This window comes from Halichoerus grypus, chromosome 1 (genome assembly GCF_964656455.1).
Source record: "Halichoerus grypus chromosome 1, mHalGry1.hap1.1, whole genome shotgun sequence".
NCBI lineage: Eukaryota > Metazoa > Chordata > Mammalia > Carnivora > Phocidae > Halichoerus > Halichoerus grypus.
The window spans coordinates 127,394,553-127,414,778 of record NC_135712.1 but is presented as its reverse complement, the minus strand read 5'-3'; the positions used below and the strand labels follow the sequence as shown (position 1 = coordinate 127,414,778).

The window sequence follows — 20,226 nt, the reverse complement described above, 5'->3', positions numbered from 1 at the left end:
ATAAAAGAGTACATGGAGAAATGTCCCGGCCATCCCAGTTGCTGAGGCACAAATGCATGAGTGAGTTCAGCTGGCATCATGTAGAACAGAGAGGAGCTGCCCCAGGTGAACTCAGCCTAAATTGCCAACCCAGGGAACTGTGAGTAAATAATGATTATTGTTTTCAGCTAGGAAGTTTGGGGGTAATTTGTTCCTCAGCAACAGATAACTGAGAACAGTAGTTTCTCAATATTGGGGAAGTTCCAGTAGGGGCTGGGCAACCACATAAGTGCTGGGAAGAAAGGAATCCTGTACTGGCTAAGGGTCCTCTAAAACTCTTTTCATAAGAGGAAGGAACAAAAAAGAGGAAGGAAGGAAGGAAGGAAGATAGGAAGGGAGGGAGGGAGGGTGGGAGGAGAGGAGAGGAGAGGAAGAAAGAAGAGTCAAACTGAATCTGAAATCAAGACATCTCCAACCCTGTTTTTTTTTTTTTTTAAAGGCCTAATCTTTTCATCATGATGATGGTTGTCTTTTTTCCCTCTCTTAGGTTCTCTTCTCATTAGCTCTCCATGTGGGTAGTGCTTGATAAACAAGAATTCTAGCTTGTCTCAAAGTAGATCTAGTATTTTCAGACAAAGCACCCCAAGTCCCTCCCAAACCCATCAAAACTGAAATTGCCTTTCCCCCAAATCTTCCTCTAATATCACCATATGAACAAGTAGCGTAGGGATTTACCTTACAATTGGAAAGAAAAGATCCAAAATTAGCTGTGATGATTCCTTTGTCATTTTCAATAATTTCTATTAACCTCAATTTCTTCAATCAAGCGGGACATAACAAATGAAACTTCGAATGAGTTATATTTCAAGTTATCTGAAGAATTATAGTGATAATCCATGAAAAGTCTACTCATTTCCATCTTAGGCTAAGGTGAACCAGTAGGGGAGGGTTGGTACAGCCAGACAAGGGCTCTAAGGAAGCTGAATCAGAACCCGCAGGTACTTGGGGCTTTTATGCCTGTTGGGCGGGAAGGGGCTGCTGATGAACCAGGTCTAAGTATTCTGCATCTATGTTGGGATAAATGTTATTATAGGTTATTTGCTTTACATCTACAATCCCATTTAACTCTCCCCCAACTCCCTTTTAGAGGTGAAAGATGAGGCTCAGGTCTTATGGGTGGCAACTGGTGGAGATGGGATTTACCACATCAGTCTCACTTCAAAACCTGGGCTATTAACATAGTGCTTCCCCTAGAAGGGCCTTGGAGGGGCTCTCCTATTTGTTCTTGCAAGTTTCCTTTTTGGCCACCTCAAACTAAAGTTGTTCATGAAGGCCCCCGAGAATTAACCCAAGTTAATCAAGAATTTACCCTGCAGAACCATGACTCTCACAGGAAGGAGCTCCTGAAGAGGATGGCTCCTCTTTTTGTCTCTGTTTCTCTTTACTGAGTTTCCTCAGTTCCAACTTCCTCTATCCTCCCTCCCTATCCTCCATTCTCTTGACATTAACTACCTGTTTGCTGATGGCTCCAAAATACATCCCTAGGTGGGCCTCTCCTCCAGTTGCCCCAGCCCCACTCTTGAACTTTCCTCACAAACGGGACCTCCCTGAAACCAGACTTCCTTACTCAAGAAATGGCACCAACGTTTACTCATCTATCCCCCTCACATCCAAACCCTCAACACGTCTTGTAGCTCTTGTGTCCAAAATCCATCTTAAATCACTCCACTTCTCTCCACCGCCACCATCACTTTTTGAACCTAAGTCATTATCGCCTCTTGTCTTGCCTACAGTAGTAGCTTCCTGACAGATCTGCTTCACTGTCTTCTCTCACTATAACGAATTATCTACACAGTGGCCAGAGTCATTTTTTATAAAGTTAAAACCAGTCATGTTATTCTCTGGCTTGGACCTCTTTGTACCATTGTCCAGGAGAACTTTCTGCAATGATAGAAATATTCTATATCTGTATCAACCAATATTGAAGCCACATGAGGCTAAGGAGCACTTGGAGTGTGGCTTGTGTGGCTGAGGAATTGAAATTGAAACTTAATTTTAATTAATTAAAAGTAAGACTAAAACGCTCACATGTAGCTAGTGGCTCCTGTCCTGGTGAGCACAAAGCTGTCTCTTATCACATTTAGAAGAAAATCCAAACTCCTTTCTTCGAGCTATTAGAATGTGCTTTTCTTGGCCCCTGCCTCTGTCTTTGAGCACATCCCATCCACCCTCTCTGATCCAGATACACTGGTCTCTCTCCACATCCTTAATCACACCAAGTTCTTTCCTCACTCAGGACTGAGCAATGCTATTCCCTCAGCCTGCATGCTTTTCCCTTGCTTGTTATATGCCTGGCTTCTTTTCATCGTTAAGGGACTTCAACTTAAATGCTGCCTTTTCAGATTATATTTCCAATACCACATCTTTATACTAAACTTGTTCAGTTTTTTTTTTTAAAGATTTTATTTATTTATTTGTGTGTGTGAGAGAGAGCACATAAGCAGGGGGAGTGGCAGGCAGAGGGAGAAGCAGGCTCCCCGCTGAGCAAGGAGCCCGATGTGGGACTCAAACCCAGGACCCTGGGATCATGACCTGAGCTGAAGGCAGACACTTAACCGACTGAGCCACCCAGGCATCCCAAAACTTGTTCAGTTTTTTTATAGCATTTGTCAAAAGCTGTAATTACATTTTTATTTTTTGTTTATTTGATTCATGTTAATATTCTACTCTGATGCACAGTCATGACACACGTAGAACTTGGCACTTAGAAGGTGTTCTGTAATAAATACTAGTAGAATCAATAAATAAGAGAACATTTCCCATAGTGCATATGTGCCCATACGGGGCTGAGTGATTGGACTAAATAAAATCTTTCTGGTATCTCGGTGATACAGAAAAGTGCATAGCATATGATTCATTTCCTCAGTGGAACTTAAAGATTCATTTCTGTTTGTTTGAAAGCATTAGACTTTGGTGTTCTTCACTTATAATATATGCTATAATTTTACTTGTACTACCCTCTTAGGAACCTAAAGATGAAATGTTTCCCACATTTATTGATTTGGCTCTTTCTTCTTGTAGAGGAGAACAAGGCACAACTTTGTGAAACTTTTTAGAACTCTAATACGTGGTATTGATAACTCATTAATTTATTAGCTCAGTAGGGCCTGGTTCAACAGAACAATAACTTCTCTGGCTATCTTGTTATCCTGGGTGTGACTTCACTTACAATTTAGTGTTGGGTTTTTTTTTTTTTTAAGATTTTATTTATTTGAGAGAGAGAGCACAAGAGAATGGAAGAGGGAGAGGGAGAAGCAGACTCCTCGCTGGGCAGGGAGCCTGATGTGGGGCTTGATCCCAGGACCACATGAGATGTGGTCAAATCCCTGGGATCATGACCTGAGTCAAAGGCAGACACTTAACCGACAGAGCCACCCAGGTGCCCCAATTCAGTGTTGGTTTTGACTGTGGCCCTGAGCTGCTGCATGCTTGCTCGTGGTGAATGTCTTTCCATGTTACACAAGTTGTTTGCAATCCTGAATATTTAACAGAGCATATACAACAGGTTTTATGGGAACTACGTGGAAAGTTGCCCTTGATTTTCTAGACCAAATATAAGTACTTGACAAATGGTCTGATTCAGATTAAGCTTCCAGTTCTAAAGAATGTTTATTCCCGTCCAGTCTAGGTATCTCTTGACCTTATATCTGAAAGAAGAGACATGAGAAATGATTTGTGACACCCTCTGTAATCAGCACTTCTGACCAGGTCAGGTACAGGATCTTATCTCTAAGGGAAAGGCCTTTCTCAAAGCCACTGAATGCTCAGCTGCCACTCTTTTCTGTTCCATGGGGACAGTGGGCCCCAGAGTAAGAAGGTCAGGTATTTTGGTTTTGAGGTCCCCTGAGGCAAGTAAGTAGTTCATTTGGGAGGTAATACCAGGAAGCACCAGTTGAGGAGTGGGGAACTGAGATGTGGAGGCTGTCAAAGAGGTGTGCACGTCAGTTACCACTGTGGGCAACCAGGGCCGATTCCTGCTGGGGAGCTCTAGGAAACTGCACAGAGGACACACTCAGAGTTCTGCCCCCTGTGCGGCAAGAGAGCTGGAGTACTTATACTTCACTCCCTATTAGTTACTTGTTGAGGGCTGCTCCCTGGAAGGAGCTACACCTCCCCTCATACTTCAGCCTGCTGTGGGCATAGGCAGAACAGGCTCCAGTCACCAGAGAAAGCCCATAGGCAAAGAGATACAGGTTTTATGGCTAGAAATTGGGCAGGTGAACAATGAAGAGGTAAGAACAGCAGTTACATGGTTAGGGTCCATGTCCATGTCTATAAATTTATAGATATGTGAATGTATGTGTGTCTGAGAGAAATGGAGAGGAGGTTTAGGTTTCTGTGTGATGCGATGAAATCCCTATATGCCCCTGTTACGTGCTAGTGTTTGGGTCCATGTCTCAGTATCCAGTGCATTGAGTAAAATGGTGGAGCCAAATTAAAATCTAGTGGCCATAATGAATATTTGGAGGAATCCAATAATTTTTCCAAAGCAGTGAATGTGTAATTAATGTCACCAAGTCATGGAAAGAATAGTACTACCATAAGCAGGTATTTGGGAAGTGCTAGCTACATGCTAGACACTCTGCTCCGTGCCTACCATGGATCATCTCATTTAATCTTCTCAAAGTTCTATTAGGTAGGTATACTTATCACCTTCATTTTTAAGTGAGAAAACTGAGCCACAGAGAAGTTAAGTCACTTAATCCAGGGCTACACAGCTAAAGGAAATTAGAAATATTCTCCTCTGACCTCTCTGTTTTACTGATAGAGAAACCACACCACACTGGTGCAGTGTCATCTCCAAGGTCATACTGGTTGCTTTGGTTGGGTTAGTAGTAGAATCTAGGTACTCAAATCCCACCACGCTTCCTACTTGTCACATTTAATCAAATATTGATATGTCTTCTCTAGGTGTTCCATGTGTAGTGGGTGCTAAGGACGCATCATGAGAGAAGTGTCTGGGTGAAATATCATGTGTGGTTTACCACCTACCTGTTTCCCTTCCATCGCTCCTCTCATCTCCTTGAATGTCGAGGTGAATTCTCCAATGAAGTCGTGTTTGCCATTGGAGTCCCAGTCCCACACTATGCACTGCAAGAGGAAAGAAGTATCTTATAAAAAAAAAATCAAGAATGCATCCACAGTAGCTGACGGCATTGTGAACTTTATGAGGAAGAACTGATGAGAGATGCCTGGTCTAGATGCCACAATCCTAGAGTGTGGCATGTGGGATGTAGTATGCCTTTGGTTTCTATAGTTTTTTTTTTTTAATTAAGTTTTAAATTTAATTTTTTAATTTTTAAAAAATTTTATTTATTTATTTGACAGAGAGAGAGCACAAGCATGACCAGTGGGGAGGGACAGAGGGAAAGGGAGAAGCAGACTCCCCTCTAAGCAGGAGGCCAACAGGGGTGGGACTCAATCCCAAGACCCAGAGATCATGACCTGAGACGAAGGCAAACACTTAACCAACTGAGCCACCCAGGTGCCTCTTTTTGAAGGCATCTCGAAGAAAAACGAATTTCTCAACTTTTGCTTTCTCTTTCAATGTGGAAGCTATGGTAGATAATTCTTTTGCTTGGAAAACATATTAATAACTCCTTTGGTTATGAAGGAGATTGTATTAGAATAAATCAAAGTGGAGGAGGTTAAGATAAAGGGAGCTCCACTGCTCTGCTGAATAAAGTAATGTCAAGCTGAGTTTTCCCTTTGCAACTAGAGACATAAACCAGGGGTGTGGGTTGAGAAGAAGTTTGGCAAGGATTCATCAGAGGGCTGAAGATGGGCCTGATACTGGAGTAGGAAGAGGTAAGAGACAAGTAAGGAACTTTGGAAACTGTGAGGTCTAAATTTCAAGGTCAAGTCATTTGGATATCTCTCCCCTCATGTGTCTTCTCTACTTCCTCCTCTCCTGTTATCCTTGAGACTCTAGTAAATCTGCCACCCATAACAACATTTTGCTTGTTGTGACTCGGAGAATAACGGTGAGGGGCTATGTCCATGTTTTGGGACAAGCAGATAGGACAGCAGTGTGATATGGCCCGTAGGGATTAAAAACTGAGGGAGCAGGGCTGCGGAGAGAGAGCCGGACAGATGACTCCTAGGAATGGAACCCCACAGAAACACTGGGGAGGGTGTCAACTTCTGCAGTACATGGAAGTAGAACTCAAGATATCTTATCTAGATTTTGAAATGAATCTTTGACCCCAGGAAGTTGGAGAATTACAATTAACATTCAGTTTGAAACCATTCAATTTATGCTTTTTGGTCATTACATGTTTACTCAATTGGTAGATGCTAAAAGTAAACTACTAATAGGATCTGTTACATCAGTCTGAGTCTCTAAGTGAGCGAAATGCGCAGCAGAGTCCCCAGGTGACCCAGGATGGACATTTGTATCTATAAGAAATAAATCACTGCTGTTCTCAGCCACTGAGATTGCTACCACATAACCCAGTCTGAGAACCATTTAAGTCCTTAAAGTGCTATCATAGGAAAAGGTATTTCAATTTACTTTGTCTGACTCCAAAAGGGGGAGAACAAATTTTTGAGGAAGTTACAAAGAAAATTTTTTTTCTTTACAATACAAAATACAAAATACAATACAAAATACAAAATACAATACAAAATACAAAAAAAAGTATTTCTCAGGAATTACACCTGTCCAGAAATAAAGTCATCTGTTTGTGTAAGAGTGAGTGTTTCATTGTTGGACATGTTTAAGAAGAAACTGCAGGACTATGCCCCAAAAATGTGGTAGAGAAAGTCAAGTAGACAATGTTATAGAGGATTTGGTGGGATGTTCTTTGAATTTTCCTCTAACTTGGAGATGCTAAGATTAGTTGGAGTTGTATAGGTTGCAAAATAACATCAATGAAAGGCTTAGCTCTTTCTGGTTGAAATGCTAAGCACTGCAATGTTTGGTAGGAATGACGAGAACCCCCTTTTTAATTCAAAGTAGGACGAAGTTCTTCCTCATTTATTCCAATGGACAGTGGAACCAATCAATGATTCATCCATTTGGAAAAATGGCTCAGAATGTGCATTGTAAATATGACATTGTTGAACACTGTGCATTGATCTGCAGTCACTAACAACCAGGGGTTTTTCTCTTTGTTTGCCAGTCTCTCCTTACTGCCTCTCCCTCTTTACACATGTATGACCTGGGACTGGACACAGAAAGAAAGAAGGGTGGTTCTCGGGACCCTGTCTTTAAGGCTCCTAACTTTGCCTGGTAGTAAATACAGCCCTGAGACACCTGAGGCTGACACTCAGATACTCTTCTACCTTGAGGAGCAGATAAAGAGACAAAGGGGGCAGAAGCACAGGAGAGAAAAGAAGTGGAAGCAGCCTTTTCAACACTCTTCTGCATTGGAGAAGAGGTTGAATCCCCTTCCTCCTGCCTCCCTAGTCCTAGCGGAATATAGAAAAAGCAAGAGGGGATGTACAGAGTACTTCATCTTGTCGTGAAATCTTAGGCAAAAACCACATCACTCCTTTTTTGCCCACTGTTAGATGTCCCCTCATGCTGTAGTTAGTAACTTTCCCTCCTTCTCCCCGCCATGCACAACATTCAGGACATTTGTAATGTGCTATCTCTCAGGGGCAGAGAGAGTGACCATGGACCCTCCACGGGCTGGAGGAGGAGTCAGGTTTGACAGGACTCTAATCCTGCCCCCCCCCACCCCGGGGGCAGGCCCTGTCACTCACATGGGCCCTGCTTCTTCGATTGGCTAGCATTTCTCATTACGGCAGATGCAGAAGTCTGTTTTGACCTTTCTCAGAACGGACCCTAAAGGAAGGAAGACACAGTGAAGCAGAAAAACAAAAACACTTTTTCCGTCTCTCTGTGCCATGAAGCTGGCTTGTGACAGCTCTGATGTGGTTGAGAGAGGAACACATTTTGGTGAAAAGTAAACAGATTGGCTGCCCTGTAGAAAAACTGAGACTGAGGCAGGGTTCTTGGTGTGAATCAATAAGGAAGCCTTGACAGATCTGTGAGAGATCAGCAGCTGGAAATTCTCTGTGAGCCAGAAGTCTTCTCAAGTTCCTGCGTCTTGCAGCAGAGTGTAGTATGCAGTCTTACCATGTCTGAGCTCCACAGGGGCTCCAATCAACTCCCTCATTTTACAGAGAAAGCCATTATGGCAGGGAAATGAAGTGGCTTCTGTGAGTTCACCCAGTGTGGGGCTACGACTAAAATCCAGGTTTCCCACTTCCCTGATTTCACAGCTACCACACAAATAGCAAATTATCATAATTAAACCATATATAGTGCTTACTGTGTACCAGATGTTGTTCTGAGCATTTATTATATATATATATTTACTTTATATATAAAAAATATATATATCAACTCATTTAATCCCCAGAACAATTTACTGTTATGCTCATTTTATGGATGAGGAAACAGAGGCACAGAGAAGTAAAGTAAGTTTCCCAAGACCACTCAGCTAACATTAGATAATCTTTGAACTAAAAGAAGTTCATAGCTTGTCTTAACTGATCATCTTTTCTGAATCCATTGCCATTTGGTTTATGGTCTTTAATCCTTTACAGTAACCTTGAAATGACAATACTATTATTACCATTCATAGGTAATTGCCATTCACAGGCTTAGAGAGATTAAGTGACTTGACTGGACACCTAGAAAGTGACAAAGATGGATTTGAATGCAGGTGTCTGGTGCCATAGCTGATATATTTTCAAATATACCATATTGCCTCTTAATGGAAGCAGAAATTCAGAATCGAGGTCTTCTTAATTTGCTCTGTGTAAAAAAACCCATTCTGTGATTGAAACTATAAACTATTAAGATTCCCTGAAGCTCAATGAACACACCAAGCAACAGAGAGAAAATGTTCACTGTACCCATGCAAGAGGCTGCACAGACAGCAGTGTGTGCATGGTCTCCGGGGTCTTTAGCTCTGTCTGTGAATTGCATAGATAGGTGTGTCTTGAGAGTTTGCATTACTCCACCCTGTTCTTATTTTATATTTGCATGGAACCCATTATAAGAAATGTATGCCAACTTATTGTTCATTAGCCTTTTGTGATGGTCAGTTTTATGTGTCAACTTGGCTAGCTACAGTACTGTTATTTAATCAAACACTAATTTAGGTGTTGCAGTGAAATTATTTTATAGACACAGTTGAACAGTTAATAATCAGTTGGCTTTAAAATAAAGGAGATTTTGTGGTTCCATATGAATTTTAGGATTGTTTTTCTATTTCTGTAAAAAAAAATGCCATTGGGATTTTGATGGAGAGAACATTGAATCTGTAGACCACTTGGAGGAGTATGGATATTTTGAATGATATTAAGTCTTCTAATACATGAACACGGAATGTCTTTCCATTTATTTGTGTCTCCTTTAATTTGTTTAGGTGAAGCAGAATTTGCTGTCAAGTTTCTCCTGGCTCCATAGTCATACCATCCCCTTAAGCTTCCATTGCAATCTATTTATAACTGCTCTAACATCTCCAACTACATGGTCATCACTGGCCTATATCCACGACTTGAAGGAAACCTCTGAACACTCAGATTTTTTATCAGGGTTTAGCACAATTCTTGGGCGCAAGTAAAAACTCAGATAAATATTTGATAAGTGAATGAAAAAGGTCTCTCTCCCTGAGTCAAGTTGATGGCGTTCTCTGAGTGTTTGGTCCTGTCTACACTGGAAAGGGAAAGGAAGATATTGCATTCATCTCGTTGATTTTTACTAAAGGAGACAACTGAACCAGAAAATAAGCTTTGGTGGTTGTAGGTGTAGGAATGCAGAAATGGGATTATGGACATAATTTAAGGATTGTAGTCACAGGTGCTAGGGGCTGGGAAGCAGGAGAGCTAAATTCTAGTCTGACCTCTGCGGGTAGTGCCGTGAGACCTCGGGAAGGCTTCTCAACCTCTGTGCCTTGGTTTCCTTATCTATAAAATGGGTGTCTGGGGAACGAGAATTGGAAGGAATGTGAAGTTCCTTTCCAATCCAGAATTCCCTAGTTACATGACATTGCATCTTTATTCCTTTTTCAACCTTCTGTTCCAAAGTCTGAGACTATCATATTAAAGCAATACAATTCTTATTTAACTATTAATACCTGGTTAATTTAACAATACTCTCTTTGCTCTCTTTTGCTAGGTATATTTATACACCTTGGAGAGCTAAAAGTCCATTGTTCATTGTCTCATGGTGATCCTCACAAAAGCCACCCAGCCCCCGGCAGAAAATGGGTCCATTTTTACAGATGATGATCCTAAAATATAATAAAGCAACTGAAGGTGACTTATTCCCAAGTGCAGAGCTAGCCAAGAGTTGAATGAGACCCTGAACCTGGCTTCATTTCTCTACATTCAGGGCCCTTGTCATTATACCACATCGCTTCACGATATACTTCTGCCAGGTGCCTTTCCAATGGACAGCTTATTTTTCCTTTCTTTTCTTTCTTTCTTTTTTTTAAAATAATCAACTAATTCATGATATCTGACCTCTCTCAGGGAAGAATACACTTATATACATTTTTAATGTTCTCTTTGATAATAAGAACTCTTTAAAATTGCCCAGAATGATTAACCCAGGAGGGGTCTTACTGGGTTCATTTAAAGGTCGAATTTTAAATTGAGACCATCAAAATTAAATGCTAACAATGTAGAAACCAGACTGTGTTCTCATATCACTCAGTCTAGATCAGTTTTCTAACTGCAACTTTTAGGAAATCAGGCAATATTCTATCATTTTATGGGGCTTTTAGGCAAATACATGCAATCATATTTCAAGACAGCCATGATTAGGGATTTGTGAGAATTTCACCCATAATTTAGTATTTGGGATGACTTCTTTTTTGTAAAAATGCAATGACAACCCTTAACACAAAATTGGTTTAGTGGTTTATATAGCACTCTGGGTGTGTCCATGGGGAGAGGATCCAAGCTCCCTTGATTATCTTTTAATCACTTTATTTTGATTGCTCACTGCAGATCTGGCAATAACTATCTGACTGACCCAGCTGTTAGGATAAGAGTTAAAAGTAGCTCCTCCATTGTGACATGAATACTCTGATTTGGACTTCTGAGTTTGGCAGGGCAGAGTGCTACACGGAGTAAAGACAGAGAGCTTCACAGTAGAGCAGAGCCTGAAGCTGGATCCAGTTGGATGGTTATATGTAGGATCTAGATGGAGGGGAGAGGCCTCAACCATGTCCATCTCTAGGAGCCACCTTTGCTGGAATTGTGGGCAGGACTAGTGGAAATTTGTCTGTATGACAGTCCAAGTATCTTCTGAAGGACTCAATCTAAGGTGAGGAGAGAGTAGGCTGGGTCTCTCAATCTGAGGGACTCAATCTAAGGTGAGGAGAGAGAGATGGGTCCAGGAACAAAGAATTGGATTTTACAGGAGTGGGGCAAGGCTAAGTAGAGTCTGGTGACAATCACTCAGGTTTTTCCACAGGCTTTGCCCCTGGGGATTCATGTCTGAGTTCTCCCAGGGAGGGGGCTTTCAGTAAAAAGGCAGCCTGAAAGAGCAGTTTTCACAAAATAGCAGGGTCTATGTAGGCCAAGAGAACAGAGAGAGTGGTTCTGATGCACTGAGAGTACTAGAATGCAGTCACAGGGACTCAGGTGCACCTCCATGCTGGGAAGGTATTGCTTGGGGGCTGGGGGAGGAGGGATAATGGGAGCAGCAACAGCAGCAGAGAGAAAATGGTGCTGGAATCTCTGGGATCCATGGAATATGATCTGCCTTGGCTTGGGGTTAATGCTTCTGATCCAGTGAAAGTGGAGAAGGGCCTTCAGCTGGCTTCAGGGGTAGCAGAAGCAGGAGAAAATGCACAAAAGGAGGGTGGAGGGCATGGCCCACGCCATGAGGTAGCTGAAATGACTTGTGGGTGAGGGATGCAAGAACCTGCTTGAAATTTTCAAAGAAATAATTGAAGGGTGAACTTTAAAGTGGAGGGGAGAGAGGTCAGAGGTCTTGCCTTAGTTGATGAAGCAAGACCTTGTAAAATGTAGGTCCTAGCGCCCGTCTTTTAAAAAAAATCTATACTAAATATTGGGTATGCCGGCATGTTTTAATTCCAGTGTGGACCCTATAAATGAGGCTGTGCATAGTCATCCACCATCTGTTTTCCCTGCCTGGCCTGCCCTCACTCACTGATCCCCACCTCAAGAGGAAACACAGAGCATCTGGGACATGAAGTCTAGATACAGTGGGGGAGTACTCTGTGTTCCTTTTCAGTACTATATGTCCAGAATGATGCAGCTTCCTCTAATCCTGAAATTTAGACCAGGTGCTTAGTGGGAGGAAGATCTCAAAGCATGAATTCCCCTTGTAGACTCGGGTCAGTGCCATTTAACTCAATCTGCTTTTTTGGTTCTAGACTCTCTTGCTGTCAACTGCTGCTTTTTCTTCCAAATCTGCTCTCAATTTATACTTTGCATTTGTCTCACTACATTTCTAGTAATCATGCCAAACTGCCTTTTCCAAAACTAGAGAGTTGGTTGAAGATGTAGTGACCCCCAGGGGAGGGAATACCTTGACCTTGGGGGTAACGTGCTAGTGGTTTAATAAGGGGAGAAATGGCAGCACTCTTGGAGTCATTCATAATTTGATTCAAATCTCTTCCCTCTCCCTGGACAGCTGTGTAATCATCCCCAAATCACTTTGCTTTTTCCTACCCAGTCTATTCATCTGTAAGGTAGGGATGATAAGTCCTCTCTATTCACTAGGTTTTTGCAATAATTTATTTGACACATACATATTATTTATCACCTACCATGGACGAGAGATTATGCTGGCAATGGGTATAAAGAGATGAAAGACTATCTCCTACCCTCAAGATGCTGACAATTTAGTGCAGGAGATGCACTTGCAAATAGATAATACAGTGGACATGGCAAAACTGGGGGGTTGTGCCAAGGATTGTCACCATGGACAGTCAGGAAGGCTTCCAAGAGCAAATAAGAAAATACCACCTGCCAAGCGGCATATGCAAGTATAAGAGCTCTTTAATTTATTTATATAGAAGGATAAATGGCTAAAAGCAGATCCTTTTCTGAGCATAAAGTAAGGACAGATAGAGCAGAAGAGCACTCTGGGTGCCTGCAGGGACAACTGGAGGACACAGAGCTACTTTCTCCGTCCTCTTGTTTACCCTTGAGCCTGCACGGGACTGGAATGTAATCTGCCCAGTTGAGTCTCTTGTCTCCCTCATGTTACATGCTCCAGAGACACTGCAAGCATCTCAGAGCACTTCCCTGCAGGAACTTGTGCTATGCCATGATGAATGCTCCGGGATATGATGACGGAGATGTGGCGGTGAAAAAGGACAGATCTGGGAAAGCACAGAGGTGGGTCCTGGCGTGGCCTCTGATGCTAACCAGCTAGGAGACATTAAGCAGGTCATTCTACCTCTCTGGGCCTCAGTCCTCTTCTGCAAAATGACTGGCTTGCATTAAAGGAACAGTGATAAGAAAATGTTATGCCTAAGGATTTAGTATGCCTAAGGAAAGCTTGTTAAATTTCAGATTCCCAGGCCCTATCAGAGATTCTGATTCAGTTTTCTGGGGAGGGTCCCAAGAATCTGCCTTCGAAACAAGCATGTTGCCAGTTTGCATGCACGTGGCCTCTGGACACTTTGAGAAGCAATAGACGAAAATCCAGGAGTCTGGGATGACAGTGGCAATAGTTATATTTACATCCTGGCTCACACGGTCTTTTTCAATCCAATGAGAAACCTGACCACAAACAGAAAGTAACATTCAAGAGCCATCCTGACTCCTTAATGATCATGCAATGCAGCAGTGCTCTAAGCAGGCAAGCAACATTCTCAAAGGTTACCCTCATGAGAGTTGGACTGAGAGATTCCCAGGAGGGAAGGGTGATGTGCACGTTGGCTTTATCTTGCAGCTCACACATCTCCTTTTCTGGACTGCAGCCAATCCCTGAGACATTCCACAACGAAGTATGTCACTCTTGGAAGCTTTCATTGGAGGTTTATAGCTTTGGGAGGCTTGGTTAGTTCAGATAAGCTTCAGAGGCTCCCAAATGCTTGTCCAAACCTCTTTAACTTCACACCTCGCTACTCTTCAGGAAGATTGAAGCTCCCATGGTTGTGTGGGCACAGTGAAGAGGCAGGCTTTGACAGTGACTTATGCCTCAAGCTTTCAACAAGAGCTCTATCTTCATGATCAAAGTCACTCTGAATTGGTTCAACCTGTACCACTCTTTTCTACCAAATTTACAGGTGTAAGATCCATCTGAGAAGCTGATAGTCAATCAGGGGCTGATGGGTGTTGGACTCAGGAAACTTCCTTGTGTGAATTGCAAATATGAACACAATCTCTACTCAATGCACAGATATTCAATAATAAAAGTCAGTCTAGTAGGCTGTTGGGGTATGATGCATACTATCCTTAACATATAATGAAGTATGGTTCTCCTTGAGGAGTTCTAAGGACCTCTTTCGCACTCTCTTGGCTCCTGGTCTCTCTCTTTTCTATATCTTTACCTCCTCTGTATATTTCCTGAAGCATATTGCAGATGAATCTGATATATTTGATAATAGGAGATTGAAAAAGTGACTATGGATTTTGTTTTTCCTATTTTATTATTATTTTTTTTGGTTCATTATCACACCTTTACTGAGTATCTACACTGTCAGGAAATGAGCTAGGTGCAATACATAGAGCAATGAATGGTAAAGATAGATGAATTAATTTTTACTCGCATAAAGCTTACAGTCTAGTCATAAAAACAGACATTAATCCCATATGGAAAAAGTGTAAAATTAAGGACTCAGTTGGGTAAATGAATGAGTGAATGAAACAAACGTGTGAATGGCATCTTTCATACAAGAATCTTGGAGGACTTTTCACAAATGGTAAGTAACAATTCCCTCCTAATGTTTTGGAGGATCTGTAGGAACTGATATAGAATTTAGACTTTAGATTAGGAATATAATCTATTTCATTTAGAATTTAGATTAGTTATATAACCTATAACGTCATAACTTTATAACCTCAGAGTTGTAAGACAGAAAGGCCGTTTCAGGACTCAAGAGTCTGAGACACTGTATCCACAATATGTGCTATGAAAAGAAATAGAAGCCCACCTACATCTCATGTTAGAGAGATACTAGGGAGAGAGGCACTTTGGGGGGGAAATCTCAACATTCTGAATAAAGATTTGCTTTTCACCGAGTCACAGAAACAAATGCTCAGCACAGCTCTCAGTGGGAGGAGTACTGGACAGAGTCAGGAAATGAGCGCTCTTGGTCTCAGAATGGCTGTTACCTTTTTAAGCAGGATACTTTATTTCTCAGGGGCTCAAGGCTATCATCTGGAGAAAGAAAGGATTAGACTCAATGGTCCTTAAGTTTCTGTCCTACTCTTAAAATGATTGAAAAATTAAGTGAGTCCTTCTCCTTCACTAGTGTCATTCCCACCCACCAGCGGGATCATACTTGATCAACTCTGGGAAGAATGATTGTATCATGCGTCCTGTGCCATTGCTTCCATTCTAGATAGTAATGACTCACCAAAGTTGGAAGGCAAATTCTAAAATCTTCCATTTGATTTTTACCTAATACAGATCTAACTCCAATAGGTATTGACATTATCAAACCAAACTGACATTGGGGTATCCCCATGTTAAATTCCCTATTAGATTCCCATGTTAGATTTTTGGCAAGTTTTTGAATTCCAGTTGAGTGATGAGCCTGGGGTAAATGTTCTTTGACTGACTGAACTGGGGTGAGATGTGCAATGTAGGCTTTAAGTTCCGGAGGTCAGAGGTCACAAATCATCAATTTTCCTTGTAAAGTACCCTGTATAGGTGGTGCCTAATAATTACATGTTTTCTGTTCTGTCAAGTTATTTGTTTTTAATACAGTTAGCATTTGAGTTATTTTTGTTTGCCAAGTTCTCTAAGCACATCTCACTTAATCCTCACAACAAACCTGCTAGGTAGGTACTGATAACAATATTTTGAAAGGATTGAAGCCCAGGGACGTTAGGTAACTTTCTTGAGGTTACTCAGAAAGTGGTAAAGTTGGGATTTGAACCTTGGTCTCTTGGGGGAGTCTGTGCTTTTCTGTATACCATACTGCCTATTTACTCATCATTGAATGAATATTTACTGAATATCTACTATGTTTCATGTGCAGATACTCTGGGCACTGATTACATGACCATTGGAATAGGGTGCTATTTCACTGTTTTTATGAAGTCATTTCACCCCAGTATTTATCAAGTGGCAGAACACTCTATAGAATTCCTTGGTTGGATTAGTCCTCTGCAGGCAATATAGAGAGATCACTCTGGCTGCCAAGTGGAGAATGAACAAAAGGGAGAAACAGAAGTCCAATGAGGGCCTGAACTTAACCTGTGAAATTGGGAAGATCATGTAGATAGTAAGGAAATGGCAACTATAGGTCTCAATCTCTAAGTAGATGTTGGGGTTGAGAGAGAAGAAAAGGAGGAAGAAAAAATTAGAATTGTTCCCAAACTTCTGGCTTGGGTATTTTGGTGTAAGATTCACCTAGACAGGAATCACAGAAAAACAAGTTTGAGGGCCAAGGGATAGTTTAGTATTGGGCCATGCTGAATCCCACATTTTTGACCTCTAATAAACACCATGATTCTCTGGACCTGTGTAAGTAATCACTGTTTCTTCCAGCAAAATGCCTGTGTCTCTGTTTCTAAATGAGCCATGCTGCTCGTGGTTTATTGATTGCTATAATTTGATGCCTACAGACAACCTCCTGCTGGGTCCCTGAGGAGGAAAAGGCACTTGAAGACCGGAAAAGAACAGATGACTCTATTTGTGTGGTTTAATGGGTCTGGAAACCACAAGCTGGCAATGGAGGACTCACTGACAGCCAGGAGGAAGTCTTGGCATAGCCAGGCAACCTGATTATTGTGTATTCCCAACATAAGCTCATTTACTTGCTACTCTTGTTTAATTATTGCCTATGCAACCATCATAGGTGTTCAACACTTGAAGTTTTAAAACAAGGAAACAAAACAGACCCTAAAAGCATGCAGAAATGAGCCACTCCTAATCAATCACATGAAATGATCATCAGAAAACAGTTTTGCTGCTGACATATCCAAACCAATTCTGGGTATTTAGATCGGATTTACCATCTATCCATAAGACAATATAAAACAAACTCAGGCATTCCAGTCAGATTCACAAAAATTGCTCTGGATCCTCTCGCCTCATCACTACCGTAGATCTTTGTCCTTGCTCTGTTCTAGTGTCTGTAATGTTTCTTTGACTTGCTTGGGTATCTAGCTTATTCTCTGAATACAACCTTTGATGTTCAGGACTCTTTAGGGTCTAGCTAATCCTTGGGATCCTCTCACTCACGACTCTTTTGGGAAACCATCATGTCTGACCCAGGTCTGGATCTTGGGTCCTCATTTAGGAATTAGCTTCTGACTGGAGGCTTGTGTAGACTTACTCCAGCCAAGTTCAGGCAAATTCAATACTTATTTTTTGAAATTTCATCTTTTTGTGTGTATGTATGTGTGAAAAGGTCTCTATGTCACTTAGCCTTCCTCCATAGACTTGGCCATTCATGGTCAATCTGTGACTCACTGAGTTATGATGCTTACTTAGATAGTGTGAAAATAAGACTTTGGAATTTCCTAGATAAAATGAGAAAACCAAGAGTTTGGACTATGTTGTTAGCCTAAAATTGTTACTGGTGAAACTCTATTTGTCAAAGAGACTCATTTCTCCTCTTCTAAACAATAATTATTATAGACAGACTTTTGAATAGAACATTTCCTGAGAGATAGGACTTGGTTGTATGAGTTAGCCAGGAAGACACCCTATTCTTTTCATCTGGATGGAGCCAGGCACACATTTGCAAGATGGACAAGCAGAGAGCTGAGATTTTGACAGTGGTAAGCAGGGCCACTGACCTATCTTATCAGCCTTATTACCCAAGTAATTGAACCTTTCTTCTCATTCCATTTCTATCACTGGACAGACCAATTGCTATATTTGTCTCTGGGGAGATGAAACAGAACTTCTTTACCTGGAGGTATAAACCCATCCATTCACTGATGGGAATGGCCCTCCCAGTAACAGCTTCATCAATAACTACTTTGGGAGGCCAGAAAAAGTAGTGGAAACTAATTAGAAATTCTTCTGGTTAACCTAGCAGTCATTATATTTTCAATGGTGGTTTTTGATATATAGACCCAAGTATTCAACTAAATTCTACATTAAGGTTATCATTTGAAAGAACAGAAATAAAAATTTATTAAGTAGCAAAGCATTTTAAAAGTTCACTTTACAGAGCACCAGTTGCATGGGAGGTTAATAGGTATAGTGGAAAATAAAAAAGGGCTGATCCTCAAATAAGTCTGGGTTACCCTGGGGTAACAGAAGTTAAATATCCTTCTTCTATCAGGATGTTGACACCTGCTGTTCCCTCTAACCAAAATGTTTTTCTCTCCAACTTTTTCTAGACAGCTCTGTTTAAATTTCAGGTGTCAGCTTAAATATTCCTTCCTCAGGCATTCAAACTAGATCTAGCTTGTTTTAAACTTTCTTCTGTCCCTGTACTTTTTCTTCACTGCACATTTGGGATTATGTGTTTTTCATGATTACCCGATTAATTTCTATCTTCCCGATGAACTGTAAATTAGCTCCAGGGGCAGCAAGCGCTCCTGTTTCATTTACCATTTTATTCCCAACAGTGAGCACAGAACTTTGTGTACTTTAGGTGCTTAGTAACTATTTGTTGAATGACCGTGTGGCAGAGTAGGTTAGCTACCGAGCCCAGTGTCGAGCTGTTGCTGGATGGGCTACATTTCCCAGCCAGTGACTGGTCACCAGCAAGAGAATGTGATGTGTTTCACCTCTAGGCTGAAGGTTAAGAAGGGGGTGTGCTTTCTTGCTCTCTTTTCTTTTCCACTGGCTGAAAGGGAAGGACTTTAAGGTTTCAGAGGATGGTGAAGCCACAAGGTGGATGTTGCCTGGATCTCTGAATCACTGTATGAAGCTGCCCATGGAACACTGATTGGATTTTCCTTAACTGAGAAATAAACTTCCATTTTGCTAAGCCACTTAGAAGTCAGTTTTTAAAGAATACATGTAAATAATACATGTAAAAGAATGAATGAAAGGTTAAAAAGCAATCCAGATGTGGTCAGAATAGAGCTGGATCTCTGGCCCATATTACCTAAGGATTTTCAACATTTAATGAAAAGGAGCTAGGAATTAACAGAAATCCTACTGTTGTCATATTTATGTTTGTTCAGATTGACAGTGTAGTAAAATGATCACAGCCTTAATTTCAGACCATGGGTCTGATTATTTTCCCCTCATCCAGTTAAGAGCCCCTCCTGGACTGTTACAAATGAACTCCTGGCTGGATGGACAAAACCTGACTTTTAGAACGAAGATTCTCATGCTCAGAATGAGTGAAACTACATCAACATAATCCCTGTAAGAATGCTGTTTTACTACAATTTGTCTTTGCTCGAATGTGTGATACATTATACTAGTGTAATCCTTCCATTAAACAAACTTTGCTCCTGCCCTCCCTTTCTTCTCTCCTTTCATAAATACTGTTTGAGGACTAACTGTGGGCCAGCTACTGTGCTAGTCACTGGTGATAAAATGTGGAATAAGACAGTCATGGCTTCTGCCATTATAGAGCTTATAAGCTAACACGTAATACAGACTATTAACTAAGCAATTGCAATGCAGCATGATAAACGCTATCTTACAGAGTGCACAGCGTGCTATGGAAACATTTCGCAAGGCCACTATAGCAGACATGTGTCCCGCCCATGTCACATTGGATCCCTTTACCATTTTGGGGCACACCAACTCCTGATATCCTTTCTCTCCCAACACCAGCACTTATGTCTTTGTTAGAGGATTGTCCTCAAGCTGCCAGACTGTTTTTCCTGTTTGTGTAGTACTCAGAGTTCTCAGGGTAGCCCTTAACCAGTGACTGACACATGCAGAGATTTAAGTGCTATCCTTGACTGAGACAACTCTACATTTTATTCATTCATTCATTCATTCATTCATTCATTCTTAGCAGGATTGAGCCAAAAATCCCCCTCTTTGAGACTCTGCTTGATATCCTATCCTTATTTGCCTCCTTTCCTTCTCTGATCCCATTTGCCCACTCACCTATTAGCTAATCCTGGGAACACATTTAC

The 20,226-nt window shown here is 41.4% G+C and overlaps 1 protein-coding gene across 5 annotated transcripts in view; it reads right to left on the bottom strand.

Annotated features, from left to right (window-relative positions):
* CPNE4 (copine 4) overlaps positions 1-20,226 on the bottom strand; it is a 592,776-nt gene that overhangs the window by 47,443 nt on the left and 525,107 nt on the right. For all 5 annotated transcript variants that reach the window (XM_078071749.1, XM_078071750.1, XM_078071756.1 and 2 more), the window contains one exon: positions 5,032-5,130. In XM_078071749.1, coding sequence (XP_077927875.1) covers positions 5,032-5,130 — 99 coding nt within the window. The remainder of the gene's footprint in view (positions 1-5,031; positions 5,131-20,226) is intronic.